Source organism: Vulpes vulpes, chromosome 7 (assembly GCF_048418805.1).
Source record: "Vulpes vulpes isolate BD-2025 chromosome 7, VulVul3, whole genome shotgun sequence".
Taxonomy (NCBI): Eukaryota; Metazoa; Chordata; class Mammalia; order Carnivora; family Canidae; genus Vulpes; species Vulpes vulpes.
The window spans coordinates 74,826,124-74,845,489 of NC_132786.1; the positions used below are offsets into that span (position 1 = coordinate 74,826,124).

The window sequence follows — 19,366 nt, forward strand, 5'->3', positions numbered from 1 at the left end:
TAAGACTATATCATTGGGGAGAGGCACCTGGGTGGCTCAGTGGTTGAGTGTCTGTCTTTGGCTCAGGGCATGATCCTGGAGTCCTGGGATCGAGTCCCACATTGGGCTCCCTGCATGGAGCCTGCTTCTCCCTCTGCCTGTGTCTCTGCCTCTCTCTTTCTCTGTGTCTCTCATGAATAAATAAATAAAATCTTTATAAATAAATAAATAAATAAAATATTTTAAAAAAAGAGACTATATTACTGGGGAAGGTTGAAACTGCAATTAGATACAGGTATTCAAGCAACAGTTTACTGAGTTGGGGCTTTAACCTAAGTGATGCCATTTTGGGCCTTTGGTTTTCTTTTTTAACACTATCCTTACTTTTTCACAAATTCAGCAAAGATTTGAGGGCAAATTGTGTGCCAGTCTCTTCACATGAGTGAACAATATCACTCTCTTCATAGAACTTACCTTTTATAGTAGCTGCTTTTCATAGTAAGTTGTCTCCGATGATCAATGATTTCCAGTTCATCCTATTAGCATTCTGCTAAAATCACTGTGTTTCTAATAAGGTAAATTCGATATTGTGATTTATAATGAGAAATATATGGTCTTTGACCTTGCTGGTAACACAAAGTGTCTAAAACCTTTGGAATTTTTTTGTGATAAGAACAATAAAGGTGTCTTTTTTTTTATGTTCATGAAGTGACTTTTGGAAACCGTCTGGATGACCTAAGGATGGGAGCCAGTTGCCCAAGGAACGAACCACATGATTAGAGAATTAGAATTTTCAGTCCCACCCCAGACGTCTGGGGAGGGAGTGGGGCTAAAGGTTGTATCAGTGCCAATGACCATTGATTTAATTAGTCATGTCTATGTGATGAAGCTTCCCTAAAATCCAAAAAGGTGGGGTGCAGAGAGCTTAAGAGTTGGAGAACAGGTGGAGATTTGGGGGGAGTGGCATAATCAGAAAGCTTGAAAGCTCTGTGCCCTTCCCACATACCTGGTCCTTGCATCTCTTCCTTTTTTTATCATAAAGTGGTAACCTAGTGAGTAAAGTGTTTCTCTGAGCTGCTCTAGCAAACCAGTTGAACCCAAGGCAAGTGTTGTTGGAACCTTCAATCAGAACCATATGTGACAACCTGGATTTGCAATCCACATATGAAGTGGGAGGAGCCAGTCTTTCAGGTTGAGCTTTAACTCTGGGATCTGATGCTGTCTCCAGGTAGATCATGTCAGAAGTGCAGTAACTTACCAGACACCCAGCTGGTGTCTGAGATTGTTGGTAGTATGGGAAACCTCCTCTTCCCTACCCCATAACATGTTGGAACTGGCTCCAGAACCTTTAGTAAACAAGCAAGGTGAGAAGTCAGTGATTGGCAGAGTCCCCTTAAAATATTATTTTTGTCTTAGTAGAGGTACTCTGTGATTTAATCCAAAAGAGTAAGGTGGAACTTTAGGGCTCTGAAGTAGATACTAAGTACACTAGGAGAGCTCTCTCATTTGTACCAATTTCACTGCTTTAAGCCACTTATAAGACTACTTTTGTTCAATGGAAAACATTACCATCACGCTGCCTCATTCAGCATGGTCTTTTTCACAGGGTGGAAATACAAGACTGGGGGGGGGGGGAGTATATTTCATGATTAAACAGGGGCAAAAACATTAATAAAGTCATCACCACGAGTACATGATGATTAGCAGAGATTAAAGTAGTTTTGGCCATTTCCTTTCAAAACTGACACAGTGTGGTTTGAATTTCCACAAGTATGGTGAGGAGCTCTGTATCACTGTTTTATGTACACGTTTATACCCGAAGCCAGTGTTTCAGGGATCCTGGCATTTGTATCTGTGATTAACTCTAAAACATATTTCCATGGGGCTTTTATATATATATGTATTTATATTTTCAAGACTGTTTGGGTCAATAAATCCTTCTACAAATGACAGATTGGTCAACATTGAGGAGGCAAATGGAAAATAATGACACTCATCAAGTTGATGATATGAATGATTTATTGGGCCCACTCATTTAACACTTTCATAAAGAAGTCAATATTGGGGAAAGACACGAGGCTCTTATGATAGTAAACTGTATTTGCACTGTCAGCATTCAGGGATTTATTACAAACCTGTGGCTAGGATTAGGATATTATAAATGGGGAAAAATGGAAGGCTCATTAATTTTTTATCCCCACAGGTGGAAGACATGCAGTGGGCTAATAGAGAACACACTCACCCAGCGTCTGTCTGCAGCCTGCCCTGTAAGCCTGGGGAGAGGAAGAAAACAGTGAAAGGAGTCCCTTGCTGCTGGCACTGTGAGCGCTGTGAAGGTTACAACTACCAGGTGGATGAGCTCTCCTGCGAACTTTGCCCTTTGGATCAGAGACCAAACATCAACCGCACAGGTTGCCAGCTTATCCCCATCATCAAACTAGAATGGCATTCTCCTTGGGCTGTAGTGCCTGTATTCATTGCAATATTGGGAATCATTGCCACCACCTTTGTGATCGTGACCTTTGTCCGCTATAATGACACACCTATTGTAAGGGCTTCAGGACGAGAACTTAGTTATGTGCTCCTAACAGGGATTTTTCTCTGTTATTCAATCACCTTTTTAATGATTGCAGCACCAGATACAATCATATGTTCCTTCCGCCGGATTTTTCTGGGACTTGGCATGTGTTTCAGCTATGCAGCCCTTCTTACCAAAACAAACAGAATCCACCGGATATTTGAACAAGGGAAGAAATCAGTCACAGCACCCAAGTTCATTAGTCCAGCATCCCAGCTGGTGATCACTTTCAGCCTCATCTCTGTCCAGCTCCTGGGCGTGTGCGTCTGGTTTGTTGTAGACCCTCCCCACATCATCATTGACTATGGAGAACAGCGGACTCTAGACCCAGAGAATGCCAGGGGAGTTCTCAAGTGTGACATTTCTGATCTGTCACTCATTTGTTCACTGGGGTACAGTATCCTCTTGATGGTCACATGTACTGTTTATGCGATTAAAACAAGAGGTGTCCCAGAGACTTTCAACGAAGCCAAACCTATTGGATTTACCATGTATACCACCTGCATCATTTGGTTAGCTTTCATTCCTATCTTTTTTGGTACAGCACAGTCAGCAGAAAAGGTAAGTGCAAGATATGCATATGCCAACACTTCCATGGATTTAACTTCTTTCTTTAGTATGCTTCTCCATCTTTTCAGTTCATTTATATTCTCTCAAGATGATTCGGTCTGTATTATTCTTATTTAGAAATGTATATATAATCCCTCAAAGTTACTTAACTTTGAATATGTGTTGACTAAGGTTGATTTTCCATGAAGAAGGCTTTAAAGTGTCCTCCTTAGCAAGGTAGAAAATTGACAGATCTCACATTACTTTCTGGGTCTCTCTTCCCAGGTCTGTTATCTACAAAGATAATTGTTCTTTTCCTAATGTTAATTAAAAGACGATGGGAGAAAAGGAAGATATGATTCATAGGAATGAGCTATCACAGAGATATCCCATTGTATGACAAATATCTCCTTTCCTGGTTCCTGTGTGTCTCTGGGAAAAAGCTATTCCTTCATAATTATGATTGGCTTTAGTCATGGAAGCAGGGTTTCTAGTAAAGTGACAAGAACAAAAGAAATTGAAATGGCTTAGTTTGATCTGAACCATCTTACTCTTTCTCCTCAGCCCCTGTGCTTATCACTTTTCCATATGTGCAAGGTGATGTGGAAGGATTAAAGAAGACAGCAGTGGGCAGTTATATAAGGCAGTTTATGATATTTCAGAGGGTGAAGATCAATTAAATCTCTTAAAATAATTTTCTTTTGTCACTAATCTCCAGTTAACCTTTTCCACGTAAATCCTTGCAGGGGATTTATATGAAAAAGGAAGCAGGTGCTGAAGTGGACACACATAGTTTTCTGTCCAGAAAAGCAGGGAACTAACGTTAAACATGGATCCCAAGGTTTGGCTAATTTAACAGAGATAAGTCAGCTTATGAAACAAAGGAAATGATATCTTTCTGAAAGAATAGTCCTTCAGTCTTACTGTACAGATGAGAAAGCTCTCAGAGTGAGAATTTAAAGATCGCTTCACCCTCTATCATCAGAAGTTAGGGAGAAATCAAGCATCCTGGGCACAATTACGTTCCCCATTCGCTAACATTCCAAGTGAGGTCATGCATGACTCTTAAAATCCCAACTAATTCAGAGGAAAGAGTACTCAACATGGGCATGGAGAGCTCATTAGTATGAGCATTCATCCCTTACGAGATCAATGTGGCTTTCAACCATGTTTGGACACAAAGAAATGTACTTCAGCAAACTTGCTGCTGAATAGAAAAATCTTACTTTGGGTTCCAGATCTGTGACCTTTCATGACGTAGGTGGCCTGATAGAAGCCCATGAATATTTTATGTGGGACCAAGCACATAGCAGGAAAGGAGAGTAATGCAATTTGATGTTCTAAACCTAATAAACATTATATTTTTGACATATGTAGATAGAAATTCATGGGGATCAAACTTGTAAATTTGACTTAGGAGAGAATACTTAGGCTGGAAAATAAGTCTCTCACAGTCTGTTGGGTCTGTTTTGATATGGTTAGTTGAACTAGTCAGGGCAAAACAATGTTCTTCAGAGTCTGGAAATGTCTGCATTATGTGAATTATTAAGAACATTAAGTGGTACTCTTTCTTGTATTTGAACAGAGGACTGCTTTTTTTAATATACTGTTCTATCTGAAAAGGGCCATAAGTAGTTTATTTTGCTTTCTTGTGGGCAATAAATATATACCCAGACAAAATCTCCTGAGTTCTGACATCTAACTTCCTTTTCTTTTTCTTTCTCCTGCTTTACATTTTTACTTCTCATATTGTGACTTGCAAGGGCAGTGGGTGAGGGCAAACACAAATAAGAGGTTATATCTCTTTTTTTGATGTTATTTCTATTTAGATAAGTCTTTCAGTGCCTTGATTTTTTAGCATAAGTAAATTTGTGGTACAGCATTTAGCTATAGGATACTATTATCACAGCAGTTCAAACATGTATCATACTAATAAGCTTTTTTATAACATACTCGAAAAAAAATGGCCCTTGTCTCTCAGAACTAAAACCATGCTAAGTTGTAGCTGTCCCCTCACAGCAGTGATGGAGATAGGAAGAATTTTAAGAAGAAATGGACAGGTGAATATGCTGGGGTGGCAGAGTGCTGCTGAGCCTATGGGCTCCACGGTACATCCTCCAAAACCCTGGAGTTTATGTATAGACTTTTGGGGCTAGATATATCCACACCTATGGAAATATGACTGAATGTTAGATAAAATGTTTTTTTCCCTCTTGGCTTTTTGGAATCAAAGTAAGTCAAAAAACCACATTGTAAGACAAATGATAAAATATGTTAATTGGATTTATTTTGTTTTCATGATATAACTGAATATGGAAAAGACTAAAGAAATCAGGAAGAAATGCTAATTGTAGGAATTTTCAGAACATTGTGAAGTCCTCAAATTATTTAGTGAGTTTTGGAGTTGCTGAATCTGGACCTGCTCTACATCGAGAGCTATTATAAGTAGCTAAGGTTTGGCTACTGAGGTACTTTATGTAATATAATTACATTTATCCTAAGGCTTTACCTAAAATTTGCTACCTGTTAATCTCTTTCAAAGTAGCAATACACAAAATTCATGAGAATATTTATATTTTTCACCTTGCTAAAATTGTTGACACAGATATTAAAGGTGAATAAAGCTCTATGTCTTTAAAAGAAGGCTTTACATAAGTTTTATAGACTTTGGAGGACCAAAGAGCTGGTCAGTCCTCCATTCTCATTTATAATGCTCAGCCAATTAGCCCATGTTATCAACTTGAAGTGTTTCTAGCAGTCAGGCAGTACACACATCCATTAATTCAGTAGATCCTTATCGAGCATTGTGTCCAGTATTGTGCTAATTATTGAGCCCATGTCAGTCTGCTTCCCGGAGCCTTCCTTGTAAGCCTGGCTCCCAGCCCATGCCTGCCTGATGCCTGCCAGCACCAGCAAGGTGCCAGGCTCAAAGGCAGGAGAAGATCAAGCTCAAGGGCAGGGGAACACGGTGAGGATTCAGATCTGAGACGAGAAAGCAAAAAAGAGAGCTATGCATCATGTAATTGTACATCAGTGATGTAGGATTTGTAACACAGGAGACAGCACAAGAGCAAAATTTCTTTCACTACGTATTTACTTATGCTTCTTAGAGTAATCGACAAAAGAAAAACTCATATGACCATACAGGTATCCCTGAAATGATAACAGTAGTAGGAATAAAAGGTAAAATTAGTTGAATAATATAGACAGATTGTTTTGGAAAACCCCTGAGTAAAATAAAATTATAAAGGTCCATTTTAGCATTCATGAAGACACCTCTGTAAAGTAAATGTTTATTCAATGATAAAACTCCATTTAATTTCCCTACTTTTTTTTAGATTTTAAAATAAGTTGAATTATATTTTTCCAATAGATTTTAATGACATCATTTATTAGCTTTGTGCCTACTGCTGCATTCTACTAGCTGTAGTATAAATGCACTTTTTCTTTTCCTATACAAAAGTTGTTGTGAAGGAGGGGTGGACACATTGAGACTGAATATAGACTCACACAAACTCATAATTATGCTGAAAAGATTTTTAAAAAGTAAAATATAAATAATGTAATTGTAAGGAAAAAAAGTCCTCTGGGATGGTGAGGGGCTGTTAGGATGGCAGAAATCTCTTAAATACACATTTTACCACCTCTAATTGCACTCATAAAGCTGAGATAATCAGACAAAGGTTATGATATTGCCAAGCTCCAAGGAACACAGTGCTTCAGCCAGTTCATTGAGTGGAAACAAAACAAAACACCCTTAAAGTAGGAAATATAATACCTCAAAAATGTCCAAAACAACAACCACCACCACCTATCTCCCAAAGCAACCTTTCTTCCTCTGGTGCAGCATCATCCAGTAGTTCAACTCAGAAACCTGGGAATCATCCTAGACTGCTCCCTCTGCATGCTCCCACCCCTTTATTTCTTCCTCTCACCTGCAAATGTCAGCCTTGAAAAATTCCTGGAGGGGAAGCAGTGGCCATCAGATGTGTATCTGAGTGAATATGTCTCTTAACAGAGCCTTTCATGTAGTCCCTTCCCAGCGAATGACCACCCAATATGTGAATGGACTGCCTTACACAAGAACAACCTAATATAATATTATAATGCTTATTTCTGATTTAAGGTAGACTGGGATGTCATGGGAATGTTCTATTTTCATCTTATACTGATCCCCATTACAACAGTTTCTTTTTTTTTTTTTTCCTGAAAGAGAAGTTTTCTTCTTTCAATGATGGGCCATATGCATTTCTTTTAAAAAAAAATTGTCATTACCATTTATTCTGAAATAGGGCTGCTAAATATGTAGGGAGAAAGGCAAAAAGGAATTATGATACTTGTCTGAGTTCTGTTTAGCATACATAGAACAAAGGAGAATTGATAGAATTAATCAAATACTTTTGCCTTGTCATTCCCTCCCTCGTTCTTTTACTGTCTATCAAAAGGCAGAAGCCTGTGGGGGTGCAGAGATGGATGAGGGGAGTAGGGAAGAGCATAAGCTCTGGAGAAAGTGAATTTGGATTCCAGTCCTGACTCTGCCAAACCGGCTGGGGAAATGTAGGCAAGGGCTACACATCTGAAGATAATAATAAATTCTCCCAGAGAATGCAAATTCACATAGCAATATAAAGCAGTCCCTTGCCATCTGCACCCAGCCCTATTCTTGAACTAGAGCAGACTTGAGTTCATATCCTCTAGGAAAAAGCAGGAAGGTGGGTGACTTAAAACAAAAACCCCAAACTTCTGTCGTCTCATTATGGTGGTTTTTTTGTTTTGTTTTTGTTTTTGTTTTTGGTACTTAATAGATGCCGTATGTGTCAGGTTTAATCCAATCGGTAGTGAAATGGAATAGAGAGGCCAGGCAAAAGTTGGTTGAAACAGGCTTTTAATGGGACGGGCTCTTGGGTGAGGTTCCGCGGCCTCAACGAGTGGGCGGTGGGGGGGGAGAGACAGCGGGGAACTCCCGGGCCAGGGAAGTTGCGCCCAGGCAATCTGCAGGGGGGGTCTATAAAGAGTTTTCTGCGGGAAGATGGGAGCAGGGTGGCATTCCGACTAGGACAAGGGTTACAGGTCTTGTAAGCTAAGTTACAGTAGGGCAGCAAGGCAGAGTTGGCAGGAAGATGGGGGTGAGGGGCAAGGCGGCTTTATTGGGAGGTTGCTGGCCTGGGGTCGGCGGTTTTGAGGTCCCCAGTCTCACCAGCCCAACAGTATGGTAGTTTTTTTAAGATTTATTTATTTATTTATGATAGACATAGAGAGAGAGAGAGGCAGAGACACAGGAGGAGGGAGAAGCAGGCTCCGTGCCAGGAGCCTGATGTGGGACTCGATCCCGGGACTCCAGGATCACGCCCAGGCCAAAGGCAGGCGCTAAACCACTGAGCCACCCAGGCATCCCCCCAACAGTATGGTAGTTTTACTGAGAATTTCAAGAGCTAAATTATGACTGGTGTTTAGCATGTGATAAGCGACCATTAAAACATTGGCCGTTGCTACTCTTCAGCTGTAATTCATGAGGACAGGGACCTTTTTTGGTTTTCCTCACTGTCATATCCTTAGCACTGAGTCAAGGGCTGAGCCAACATAGAGTCTCAAGAAAGAATGTGTTTGATGACCGAATACATTCATATTGAACCAGATAATTGCCTCAACATCCCCAGCCCTTGAAACCATGTCTGTGCAGCACCCTCACTGGATGTGTTTCCTTGAACATAGAGACTTACTCCAGGGGGTAGATTATGCGGATTAAGTAGATTGAAGAGGGCAACCAGACTCTGTAGGACTTGGACAAAGAGAAGAGAGAATTGTACCTGAGGCAACATGTAACAGCCTTCATACATTTAGCCTAAAATACTGGAAGAAAGTGAGGTGTTATCAGAAAGCAATTTCGGAAATAGGTTAAGATTTGAAAAGTGCATAACTCTAACAAGCATGGTGAGAGTTAGTTTGGAAGAGAATAATAAAATTCCTGCTTTAGGGAATAGTTGAGGTGAGAAAAACAGGCTGAGCAACCTTCAGTGTACCCTAGACAACAATGGAAGTGACTTTCAAAAGGGAGCAGCCAGAGGTAGTTCTCCAGCCACACGTGTCTCTCTCAGCAGTGCATCGTGTCCTTAGACAGGAGGGAAGTGGAAACAGAAGAGTGTTTTCTTTACCTGTCAACCTACAGTCATTTGAAGCAGATCCCTTTGAAGGCTTTGCAGTGTCCCAAGGGATGGTGCCACCCATTGGGACATCTATTTCAGGTATCGTGGTAGATGATGTCCCGGCAAAATCAGTCATACAGAGTTGCAATCAACTCTAGAAAGGGAAAACCACATAGAAAAGGAAAAAGGAAAGGCAACAAGAAAAGAAAACATTTATGTAATCTCGTTTGCGCACTCACTTAAAATGATATGCTTATGAAGATACAGAAGGAAAAAAATGAAATAAGGAGATTCTAGGGCACAGCGTAGGCCAGCCTGTTAAGTGGCTCTCCTAGGGAATGCTGCCCTAGCCAGGCTGATTACTTTTTTTTTCCCCCGGTTGTGTTCCATATTACTGCTGCAGAAAATTGCCAACTTACACATTTAGGGCAATTCTTTTGGGGGATGCCTATCTTACTTGACAGCATAAAGGAATATTTGCTCAATGAACCTTGCTTAGAGTCCAAGCAAGGGCTCCTCTTTTCTGGGGGCTCTGAAAAACTGTGAGGCCTAGGGCTACTTAATTTGGCTGTTAGTGAGATTGTGTTATTTACTCATTCATCTCTCTCTCTCTCTCTCTCTTTTTTTTTTTTTTTTAAATTGAAATGGAGTTTACAAAGGGTTTGAATTTTCTATGGCCAGATTATAATAATTTAATCAACTATACGATTAGAGTCAACCTGGGAACTAAGTCCTCAACTAACTCATCTTATTAAAATGGTTTAGCTTTCTTAATATGTTTAAAATGCTAGACTGCTAGATTTGATGAAGACTAAACTGTGAAATTTTTTTAGTCATAGTGACCATGACCTTATTTCAAAAATGTTCAGGGGGAATGCCATACAAATAGACTTCATTTTTCTTCTATCTAGACAGAACTTTAATGACACCCCAGACTGTTGATAGTACAGAATGCAGTGACTAATTTACTTGTGTAACTTCAAATTGCATTTTCCATGATTCAGTAGATGCTTATATCTTATGGAGCACACAGGGTGCCAGGAAGAGCAGATTGCAAGCAAATAGTTCCTTTGGCTGTAACCATATCACATTTTTATGCTATGAAAATTTTTAAAATCTTTAAATGCAGTATCATGTGGCTAGTACAACCCACCCCAAAGTGTAGAAAAATATTTAACCAAATATTTATTTGTATCTTATTTATTTTTTATTTATTTATATTGTATAAATTCCAGTTATTAAATATAAATGCAAAGCAGACTTATTGGCATCATTAAAAGAAATATATATATATATATATATATATATATATATATAAACTTAGTCTGCCTTCTGGTTCAGGGTATGGGCTGCCACAAACATATATATATATATATCCTTTTCCTCTAAGGCAACAATGATGTTAAAAAAAAAGAAATAAAAAGAGAAGGAGAGAAAAGAGGAAGAAAAGGAGGACAGGAAAGAGAGAGAAAATAAGAGGACACCATCATATTTTTAGAGTCAACAGAAGGTAGAACAATTTGAGAAAATCCTGAAAAATAAAAGTCAATGGGTATGATTTATAGAGAAATTAAAAGAAGGACAGTACAGCCCAAGTGACAGAAATGACTCTTACCATGATAGTCTCAAATAATTTCTAAACCTATGGTTAGTATAAAGACCCAACTTGGGCATGGGAGTGACCATCAGAAAAATTATGTCAAGAGCTGCATTTCAAAATAGCTGGGACAGGTTGGCCTCTTGCTTTTTCTTTCTGTTCTAACTTAACAAGGATAGAGTACAGATGTTACAGAATTCTGCTCTAAAAAATGGGAATTGTCTGATGGTAGAATTATCTTATGCTCCTTGTGTGAGTATAAGACACTGAGAGAGAAATGAAGCAAAATTGGAAGTAACTTTATTTCAGACAGACATGAACAGGTGGGAAATCTGAAATACATCTTCTATACAAGATAGAGACATGATACATTTCTTAACTCTTAGGAAAAGTACCTTCTATGGTAGGTCCCCAACCTGTCTGTGTGCCTATAGCCATGCATCTTTGAGAGAAGCCAGTCAGGTTAAGAGTCACTGACCTACACAGGTCTGTAGTCTGCTCTCACATCAAAGGAATGTGGACCATGCCAGTAATCCTTATCAATCAACCTGTCCTAAATCATAATCATGCTACAGACAAGCATGTCATGATAGCTGAAAACCAGTATCACAATTGATTGATTATTTTTATTTTTTTAAAAAGATTGTATTTATTCTTGAGAGATGCAGAAAGAGAGACAGAGACATAAGCAGAGGGAGAAGCAGGCTTCCTGTGGGGAGCCTGATGTGGGACTCGATCCCAGGACCCCGGGATCAAGACGAAAGCCAAAGGCAAACGCTCAACCACCAAGCCACCCAGGCATTCCCCAATATCACAATTTAAAAAGATGCATACAGGGCAGCCCCGGTGGTGCAGCGGTTTAGCGTTGCCTGTAGCCTGGGGTGTCATCCTGGAGACCCGGGATCGAGTCCCACGTCAGGCATCCTGTAGGGGGCCTGCTTCTCCCCCTGCCTGTGTCTCTGCCTCTCTCTCTGTGTGTGTCTCTATGAATAAATAAACAATCTTTTTTAAAAAATGCATACACACATACACAGAACAAAATCAGAGGTAACTCAGAAAATATAAGAGAATTCTTTAAAAAATAAATTTTAATGGGCATTCCAAGAATCAAGAGAATATGGAGCATACACACATGCATAGATTGCTGTGGAAAAGATCGATTAGAAAATAAAATGGTCCTGGAAATGAAAATACTAATGTGAAAATCAGAAGCTGAGTGGCTGGACATAAATGTGGGATGGCTGGGGTTCACACTGGAGTGCAGATGCGAAGTGTAAAATCAGAGGAAAATCCAAGGAGAAAAGGAGAAAAAGGAAAAAAGGAAATCTGAGGAAAACTTAAAATACTTTGAGTGTAGATACAGAATTCTAAAATGTATCTAACAAACATTGAGAAGAAACAAAGAAGGGGAAGAGACAGACAGAGGGAGAAGCTGGCTCCCTGTGGGGAGCCTGATGTGGGACTTGATCCCTGGACCCCAAGATCAGGACCTGAGTCGAAGACAGACGCTCAACCACTGAGCCACCCAGGTGCCCCAAAAGACAGTTTTTAAAATTGAAAAGCCCACACATCTCACTAAAATTGCACTAATTGAGAGAAAATTCCAAGAACTTTTGGAGGGGAGGAAAGATACATATGAGGCGTGAAAATCAGACCTTACGTGCTTCCCTGGGTTCTAGAAGGCAATGAGCAAAGACTTTTTGATGGAAAGTATTTTAAACTTACAGTTGTATAGCCAGCCAAACTATCAATCAATGTGAAGCTAAAAATGTATGTGGCTCAGAAAATCTGATGCCTGCATATCTCATGTATGAATTATTCTAGATGTAATCCAACAACAACAACAAAAAAGCACATCTGATATGAAACGAATAACAGTGGCACTTGCATGTAACCTAGAAGAAATGAAGAAATTTAAAAGGGAATTATAAGAGTACTTATTAGACCCACTGTCTAATTACCTCTTAAAAGGTAGGGTTAATAATTATAGTTATTCTTTCTCTGCAATGCTAACCATGCTACTTGGATGAATCTGAAGGGAGTAATATTTAGTAGTCATATACAAAAATCACTTTTTTGTTTTGGTCTTACATATTAGAAGAAATCTGGGTATAAAATATAGAAATGTTAATTTTCTATGGAAGTGAATATAAATATTGTAAACTTTGTTAAATTAAAAATAGTAACATAACTTTAAAAACTTGGGTGGTGACTAAGGAGAGGCAACATAGAGAGGGGTTGTGCAAGCACATTAAATCACTCATCTTTTACTGGAGTAGTCAACACACACAATGTAAAATTGATAACCCAGATATAAGTGCACCATTTAAATAACAACAACAACAAAAAACAAAACAAAAATTCTTCAAACGTGTTAGTTCTCTAGAATAGTATCAGGATATTGGAAGATGAATGATGGAGGATTTTTATTTTACAAATACTTAGATTTTATTTCATTTAATAAGTAAATTTATATGATAAAAATAGAAATGACTGCATATAGAAGGGTTTAAGTGAAAGTTTTAGGAAAAACTTATCTAAGACAACATGAATGTACATTGTCATATTCAGGCTTTTGTTGGATAATGTGTATTTTGTGGAAACTTTTAGACACAAAAACGGGTGAATGAATTTGAATTTGTAAAATGACTCAAGAGTTTTGGTTGTCACGAACAGTTTGTGAATTTCCTCTTGTTTGGGGTTAATGCCATTACTAAATAAGTATTTTTAGGGGCCACAAATTAAGTATCAGTTTACTGCCAGTGATGACATTTCATTAGAAATAGTTGTTAAATGTTTGTTATAAAAAGGAACCTTTGCTTGGTGTTTAGGAAAATGCAAAGATGAGCAAAATTTGCTGTCCAGTTGTTTAGGATCCAGTAAGGGGCCAAACCAAGCCCATGGTTGACCAGTTGAGGCAGAGTAACATAAATGGAGGCAAAGTGCCTACTCTGAGGTCTTAGGGCCACAGATGGAGAAAAACAGAAGTTAGCCTGTCCTTTTGAGGAATCAAGAAAGTCTGCATGAAGGAGGTGTGCATTAAACAGGTCATGAAGGGTGGAGAGAAACAGATGGAAGCCACCTTCTAGGCAATAGGAGCAGGGGGTTTAAACTTTCAGAGAAGGAAAGGTCAGGGCATTGTGGGTAAAACCTGTAACTGAGGAAGTGTTCTGAGTTTAGCATAGTCAGGAGGAGAGGTGGGTGACCTAGATATCTCGATAAGCCCTGTTGTTAATACCACTCCTTTAACATTGAAAAAGTACTTTGGGCAATAAATTATAAGAGTACACACCAAAGAAGGCAGTCAGATAACTGGCAGCCATTTTGCTGTGGGGCTTAACGTCTAGTTTGTACCTGAGTATCTGCTAGGGACTTGAGTACATTTGAATCTTTTCTGAGCATGGTTGTCTTCTCAGTACAGTTCCATTTTGTGAGATTTGTCAGCCAGTGGTGAGTCAGATGAATTGTAGTGTGCAAGGATAGGAAAATAGACAATAGGAAGATTATTGAAGAAATCTAGGCAAGAAATATTGGGGGCTTGACGTGTGACAATAGAAAGTACAAAAAAGAGACTCATTTCCAATTGAATTGGGAACAGAGGAAGACAGAGTAGGAAGGGCGGCACTGACACTATAAGGTTTTTGTGATTTCAACCTTCTGTGTGGCTACCACAAGGATTCTATCTAATTAACTTTAAAGCAAGAGTCTGCTGTTTTCCCTTCATTCTGGGCTAAAGGAGAGAAAATGATTCTTTTCAATTGCTGATGACTGCATCTAACCAAGTATGGAGAAGGATATTTGGGCCCTAAATAGTGGCATTGAGTATAAATCAGTTTGTGTGGATAAAAGCAAAGGTAAGGACACAAGGGAAAAGAATCTCTGGTAGACTGTGATTTTGAGTAAACAAATCTGCTGTGATATTCAAATGAATTTTGATAGTTGATATAAAAAGGCAAATTTTTTAGAAATAAAAGTCATTTCTGAATGATTATGAATCAATTTAAATATAAAATCACTATTGTCATCATGTAAATTTGGGTATTAAATGGATTTTATATTCTGGTAATCTTGGGCAAATTTTATGGTAATTTTGGCTGTCTCTATTTGTCATGGTTGTGACCAAATTCATTCAATAGTTTTTCTTTACTGTATGTCTCCTTTTTGTGTAACTTCAGGTACCTTGCACATAACATCTGAATAAGTCAAATTTCAATATTATTGCTGTTTCTCTTTAAAATCATTTCTAAAATGTCATGTAGTGTTTCCATGCAGTTATCTGCAAGGTTCCCATTTTGGTAGTGTTCTGAATCTTGTTCACAGGGAGTGATTTTGAACCAATCCAAACCTACACCACTGATGTAAGTTTATTTGTTTGTTTGTTAAGGATGCCTTGAGGTTATTCTCATTTTGGAAAAAATCTTTTTAGTTCAAAAATTGCAATCAGTCGAATGTTTTCATTGGAATTTTAGAGTCGCTGGGTTATTTGTTCAGTCAAGTGTATCTCTGGAAAAATACCAAGGGATGTGATGTTTTCTGCTGTCTGTTGGCCCAAACCCTGTAGAATACGACTCCCAATATAACCTTTGTGAGTATACACAAACACACACATTTCACACACACATATACAGAGTTTTGTAGATTTCATCTTCTCAGGCAATATTAAATGTCATATGTTTCTCTTGCCAGCTGTTTTCTCTAAAATCCTCATCCACACAAATAGAATTGAATTGAAAAGAGTATTGGTAGATTGTGAGCCTGTCATAAAACCATAAAGTGTTTACATCAGCAGGCAGCTTATCACTGTAGCACTGTCCTTTCTTCAGCAAAACACTTTCCTCGTGCTAAAATGTCCAATCAAACAGAAATTTATTGAACATTTGGTTGTGTTGCCTACATATTGTAAAGAACTGACAATAACAAGCATGAAATAAAGAATTTCATTTGGAACGAAAAAGAAAAATATGTATAGAAGGTGGTAAGAAAAACAACAATGAGCAGACAGTTTCTAACAAGGGATTATAAAGTACAGTCTCCCAAAAAAGCCCTCTAATTACTTATTTCTCCCTCACTTATTACTTTCTAGTGTATTTTATAGAGACAACATGCATACACATTTGTGATCACTAATGATACTCCCATCTTATATTTTTCCCCTCCCTGACACTCTGGGAAACCACATCGCTTTGAATATCTTTTGTTTCTTTGTCTCCTTGATCTCATCTTCCTTCTGCTCAACTTGTCCCTGATTTTGGCCTTTCTCCCAGGCACCATTCCCTTGAGCTCTCATTGTTCACGTGGCTTCTGCTATAAAAGATACACTTGTGTTTTTGAATTGCTTTCTTAGTGCCTGCTCTTTTACATGTACAAAAATGTGAAATTACACAATCTAAAACCAGAATCTGAAAGTAATCCAAAACCCAAATTGTGAGATTGAGATATCTAAAAATCCAAATTTATCATCTTTGAAGTAGTCACTATTTATTGAATGCCTCCTGTGTGCCAAAAACCAGACTAGGTACTTAATGTATAAATAATCTCTTTTCAACTCCTACAGATGCAGAGAAGTTAAGAATTTTTGCATTCGCGCTGCTACCATGAGCTGTGCCTGGGGCTGAACCTACCCTGTTTGACTCCACGTCTCCATCTCCTGATTTTAGCTGCTGCTTTATATTTCTCCATTATGCTTAATCTTATGTTAATTCCTCCTTTCTATCAACATTACCAGTTTTTCAGAGCTCCACACTTTGACTTAACAGAAGACTTCTTCTTGCCTTCCCCCTGCCTATACTGTCAACAAATCGTATTACTCATTTGAAACTGCTCCTAGATCCAGTCTTTCCTTTCCACTTCCAAGGTCAGATCCTTAGTCTAAATCTAGGTGTCCTTGGTGATATAACCTGACCTCTTGGACTTGCACCTAGAGAGTGACTTCCAGATTTCTGCCACATGAACTTATTCCACATGCTGCTTCTGCTTGTCACTTTTTAAAAAAATATATTTATTCAATCAACCAATTTTTACTTAACACCTTCATTCTGCTTAATGCTGACAGTATTCATGGATCTAGAGGTGGCCTGCCTTCACGCATCTTGAATTCTGGTAGAGGAGACCAACATTAAACTGATAATTGTAGAATAGTTCCTTAATAGAAATTGCTATAGTTGTTACCAAAGATTCTATGAAGCATTCTTAAGTTATTTCCTCTTGACCAGTTGCTCAAACTTAAACTTCAAATCTTGCCTTTCTACGACAGCCTTTCATTTCAGTGAAACCAGTGTTCTTATCGAATCAACCAATCTTTAAAATCTTCTTTAATTTATTAAACATTACAGCTTCTGAGCATACATGGACTCTATCTGGGCATCTAATATTTTACACTTCCAAGTTTGTATTCTTTGACATTTATGCATTTATGTTTGTACCTATGGTTGTATCCCCATCCACAAACCCTTTCGGTAGAGGCAATAATCATATATATATATATTTTTTGGGGGGGGCGTTTATTCCTGACTCTCACTTCTTGCTAACCCCACAATGGCTTGATAAGTATGTTTTGCAAATAACTGTCAGCTAAAAGGCTGTTGTTGAATTAGGTGAATAGGAAAGTGGTAAACATTTTGAAGCCAATTCTGAGTAAGTATGTGCCAGAAAGTGAGTTAGACAAAAGTGGGAAAATGGGTTGAATGGCTCTTGTCTCCTTCACATCCTTGTGGCCTTCATAAAACAAGTTAACTTCCTGAAACAGTCTCCTCATCTATAAAATGAGGGCTTGACCGTGTGGTTTTTTTTCCAACCTCATTTGGAATGTTAGAGCCTAGGGAATAGTTGCTCCCAGGATTTCCTCACACTTCTCTAAGGCCCTAATTCTAAGACACTCTTATTGTTAAAGAAAATTGCCAGTTACGTAAGAAATGGCCAATCACTCAGAGGCATGACCTAATGTTTAAGCAAATGCACATGAAGATGATTATGTATATATAGCAAAGGATGCTGATTAATGCATGGAGCATTTCAGAAGACAAATGTGCTTAAGGCAGCCATCAGCCTCAGAAACCTTAATCAAGTGTGTTCACATCAACAGCATGATACAAACATATGATCCAGAATCTGAATTCCTTTTCCAAAAAACCCTATTATGTTTCTTTTGGTTTTACAGAGATATCTGAGGCAGGAAAATGAAAAAGGCAACTCAGTACTCAATATTCTAATTAATTTATAAATTTCTTTGCTCTCTAGTTAGAAAAACAATCAAGAAGGGTGGGCTATCAGGTATAGCTGATAGTACACATCTCCTAGCTCATCAGATTTTGCTGGTTTCACATTTACCTAGCTTTTCTTTGGTACATTCTACTCATCATTACTCCTTGTTTATCATTCAGATCATTTCCCCTGCTAGAAATACATGAGCCACTGGCTGGAAGACTTTGATGTGACCCCAGAGAAGTTAACGTGTAAAATAATCTCTTGTTAGGGATTGATTTTTATTTCACCTCACATTAGTGAGTTCCTTATCCCCTTCTACCACATTTTCCTTGCGCTTCCAGTCAATACAGTATCATAAATTGCTCTGCCACAATGCCGTAGGAAGAGAGAAGGAAATAATGTCTACTAAGCAGGCCTCTTGTGACAAATTCTAGCGTTGGTAACAAGAGCCAGTTAAGTTTCCTTATGGACCGGTGAATTTTTCTTCCATGTGTTTTTTTTCCCCCTAACTTCACTCATCTTATGGACAACGGACAAGAGGAGGAAGCTGATACTTTAAAGTCCTTTTGTAACTGAAAAAAAAAAAAAGCTATTATTTTCTTGAAAAGTAACTCATGATATTTTAAGGCTTAATTTGAGTATGGAAAACCTATCGGTGCCAAGAGTTTTCCTCCTCTTGGTGGAGAATCCTGTATGACCAACAGAGAAATATATATTTATTTTGAAACATAAAGGACATATTTCTAAAACAGAAAATATTTTAGGATCAATTATAACTGATCACAATGTGTAATAGTTATAAACTGTACACCAATTTAAATAATATACTTAAAAATTACACTGCATTCAGTCTAGCTGCATGGAGGCAGCATGGGGTGGTAGTTCCATCAAGTTTTGCTTTGACATTCTGCATCTTCTTCCATCTCCATATTTTGTGCTGATGTATTTGAATACTTGAGACATTTTAAGTTTCTATTCTTGTTATGTAAATCTGCCCTAACTCCAGCAGCCAGTGCTTTTAGTGTAGATCTAGCCACAAGGGGATAATAAATGTTTCATACTTTCATCTGCTTTAAAAGAGTAGAGCCTAATTATTTAATATAAATTATTACATGATTTTATGTTTAAAGTTATTTTTATGACTCTTTTTATGACTGCAGTATGACTCTAAATAGTAGAGAAGATGTTATAAGTTTGTTTATAAGGGTTTTTTGTCCTATTCCCCACTCTTAACTAATAATATATTCTATCAGGAAGTAATCTTTAACTGTGTATTAAAAATGATATATTTGTAATATATGATTAAAAAGCATGAAC

The 19,366-nt window shown here is 38.2% G+C and overlaps 1 protein-coding gene across 6 annotated transcripts in view; it reads left to right on the forward strand.

Annotated features, from left to right (window-relative positions):
* The window catches only part of GRM8 (glutamate metabotropic receptor 8), a 746,206-nt gene that overhangs the window by 657,513 nt on the left and 69,327 nt on the right, over window positions 1-19,366 (forward strand). For all 6 annotated transcript variants that reach the window (XM_072764125.1, XM_072764126.1, XM_072764124.1 and 3 more), the window contains exon 9: window positions 2,183-3,118. In XM_072764125.1, coding sequence (XP_072620226.1) covers window positions 2,183-3,118 — 936 coding nt within the window. The remainder of the gene's footprint in view (window positions 1-2,182; window positions 3,119-19,366) is intronic.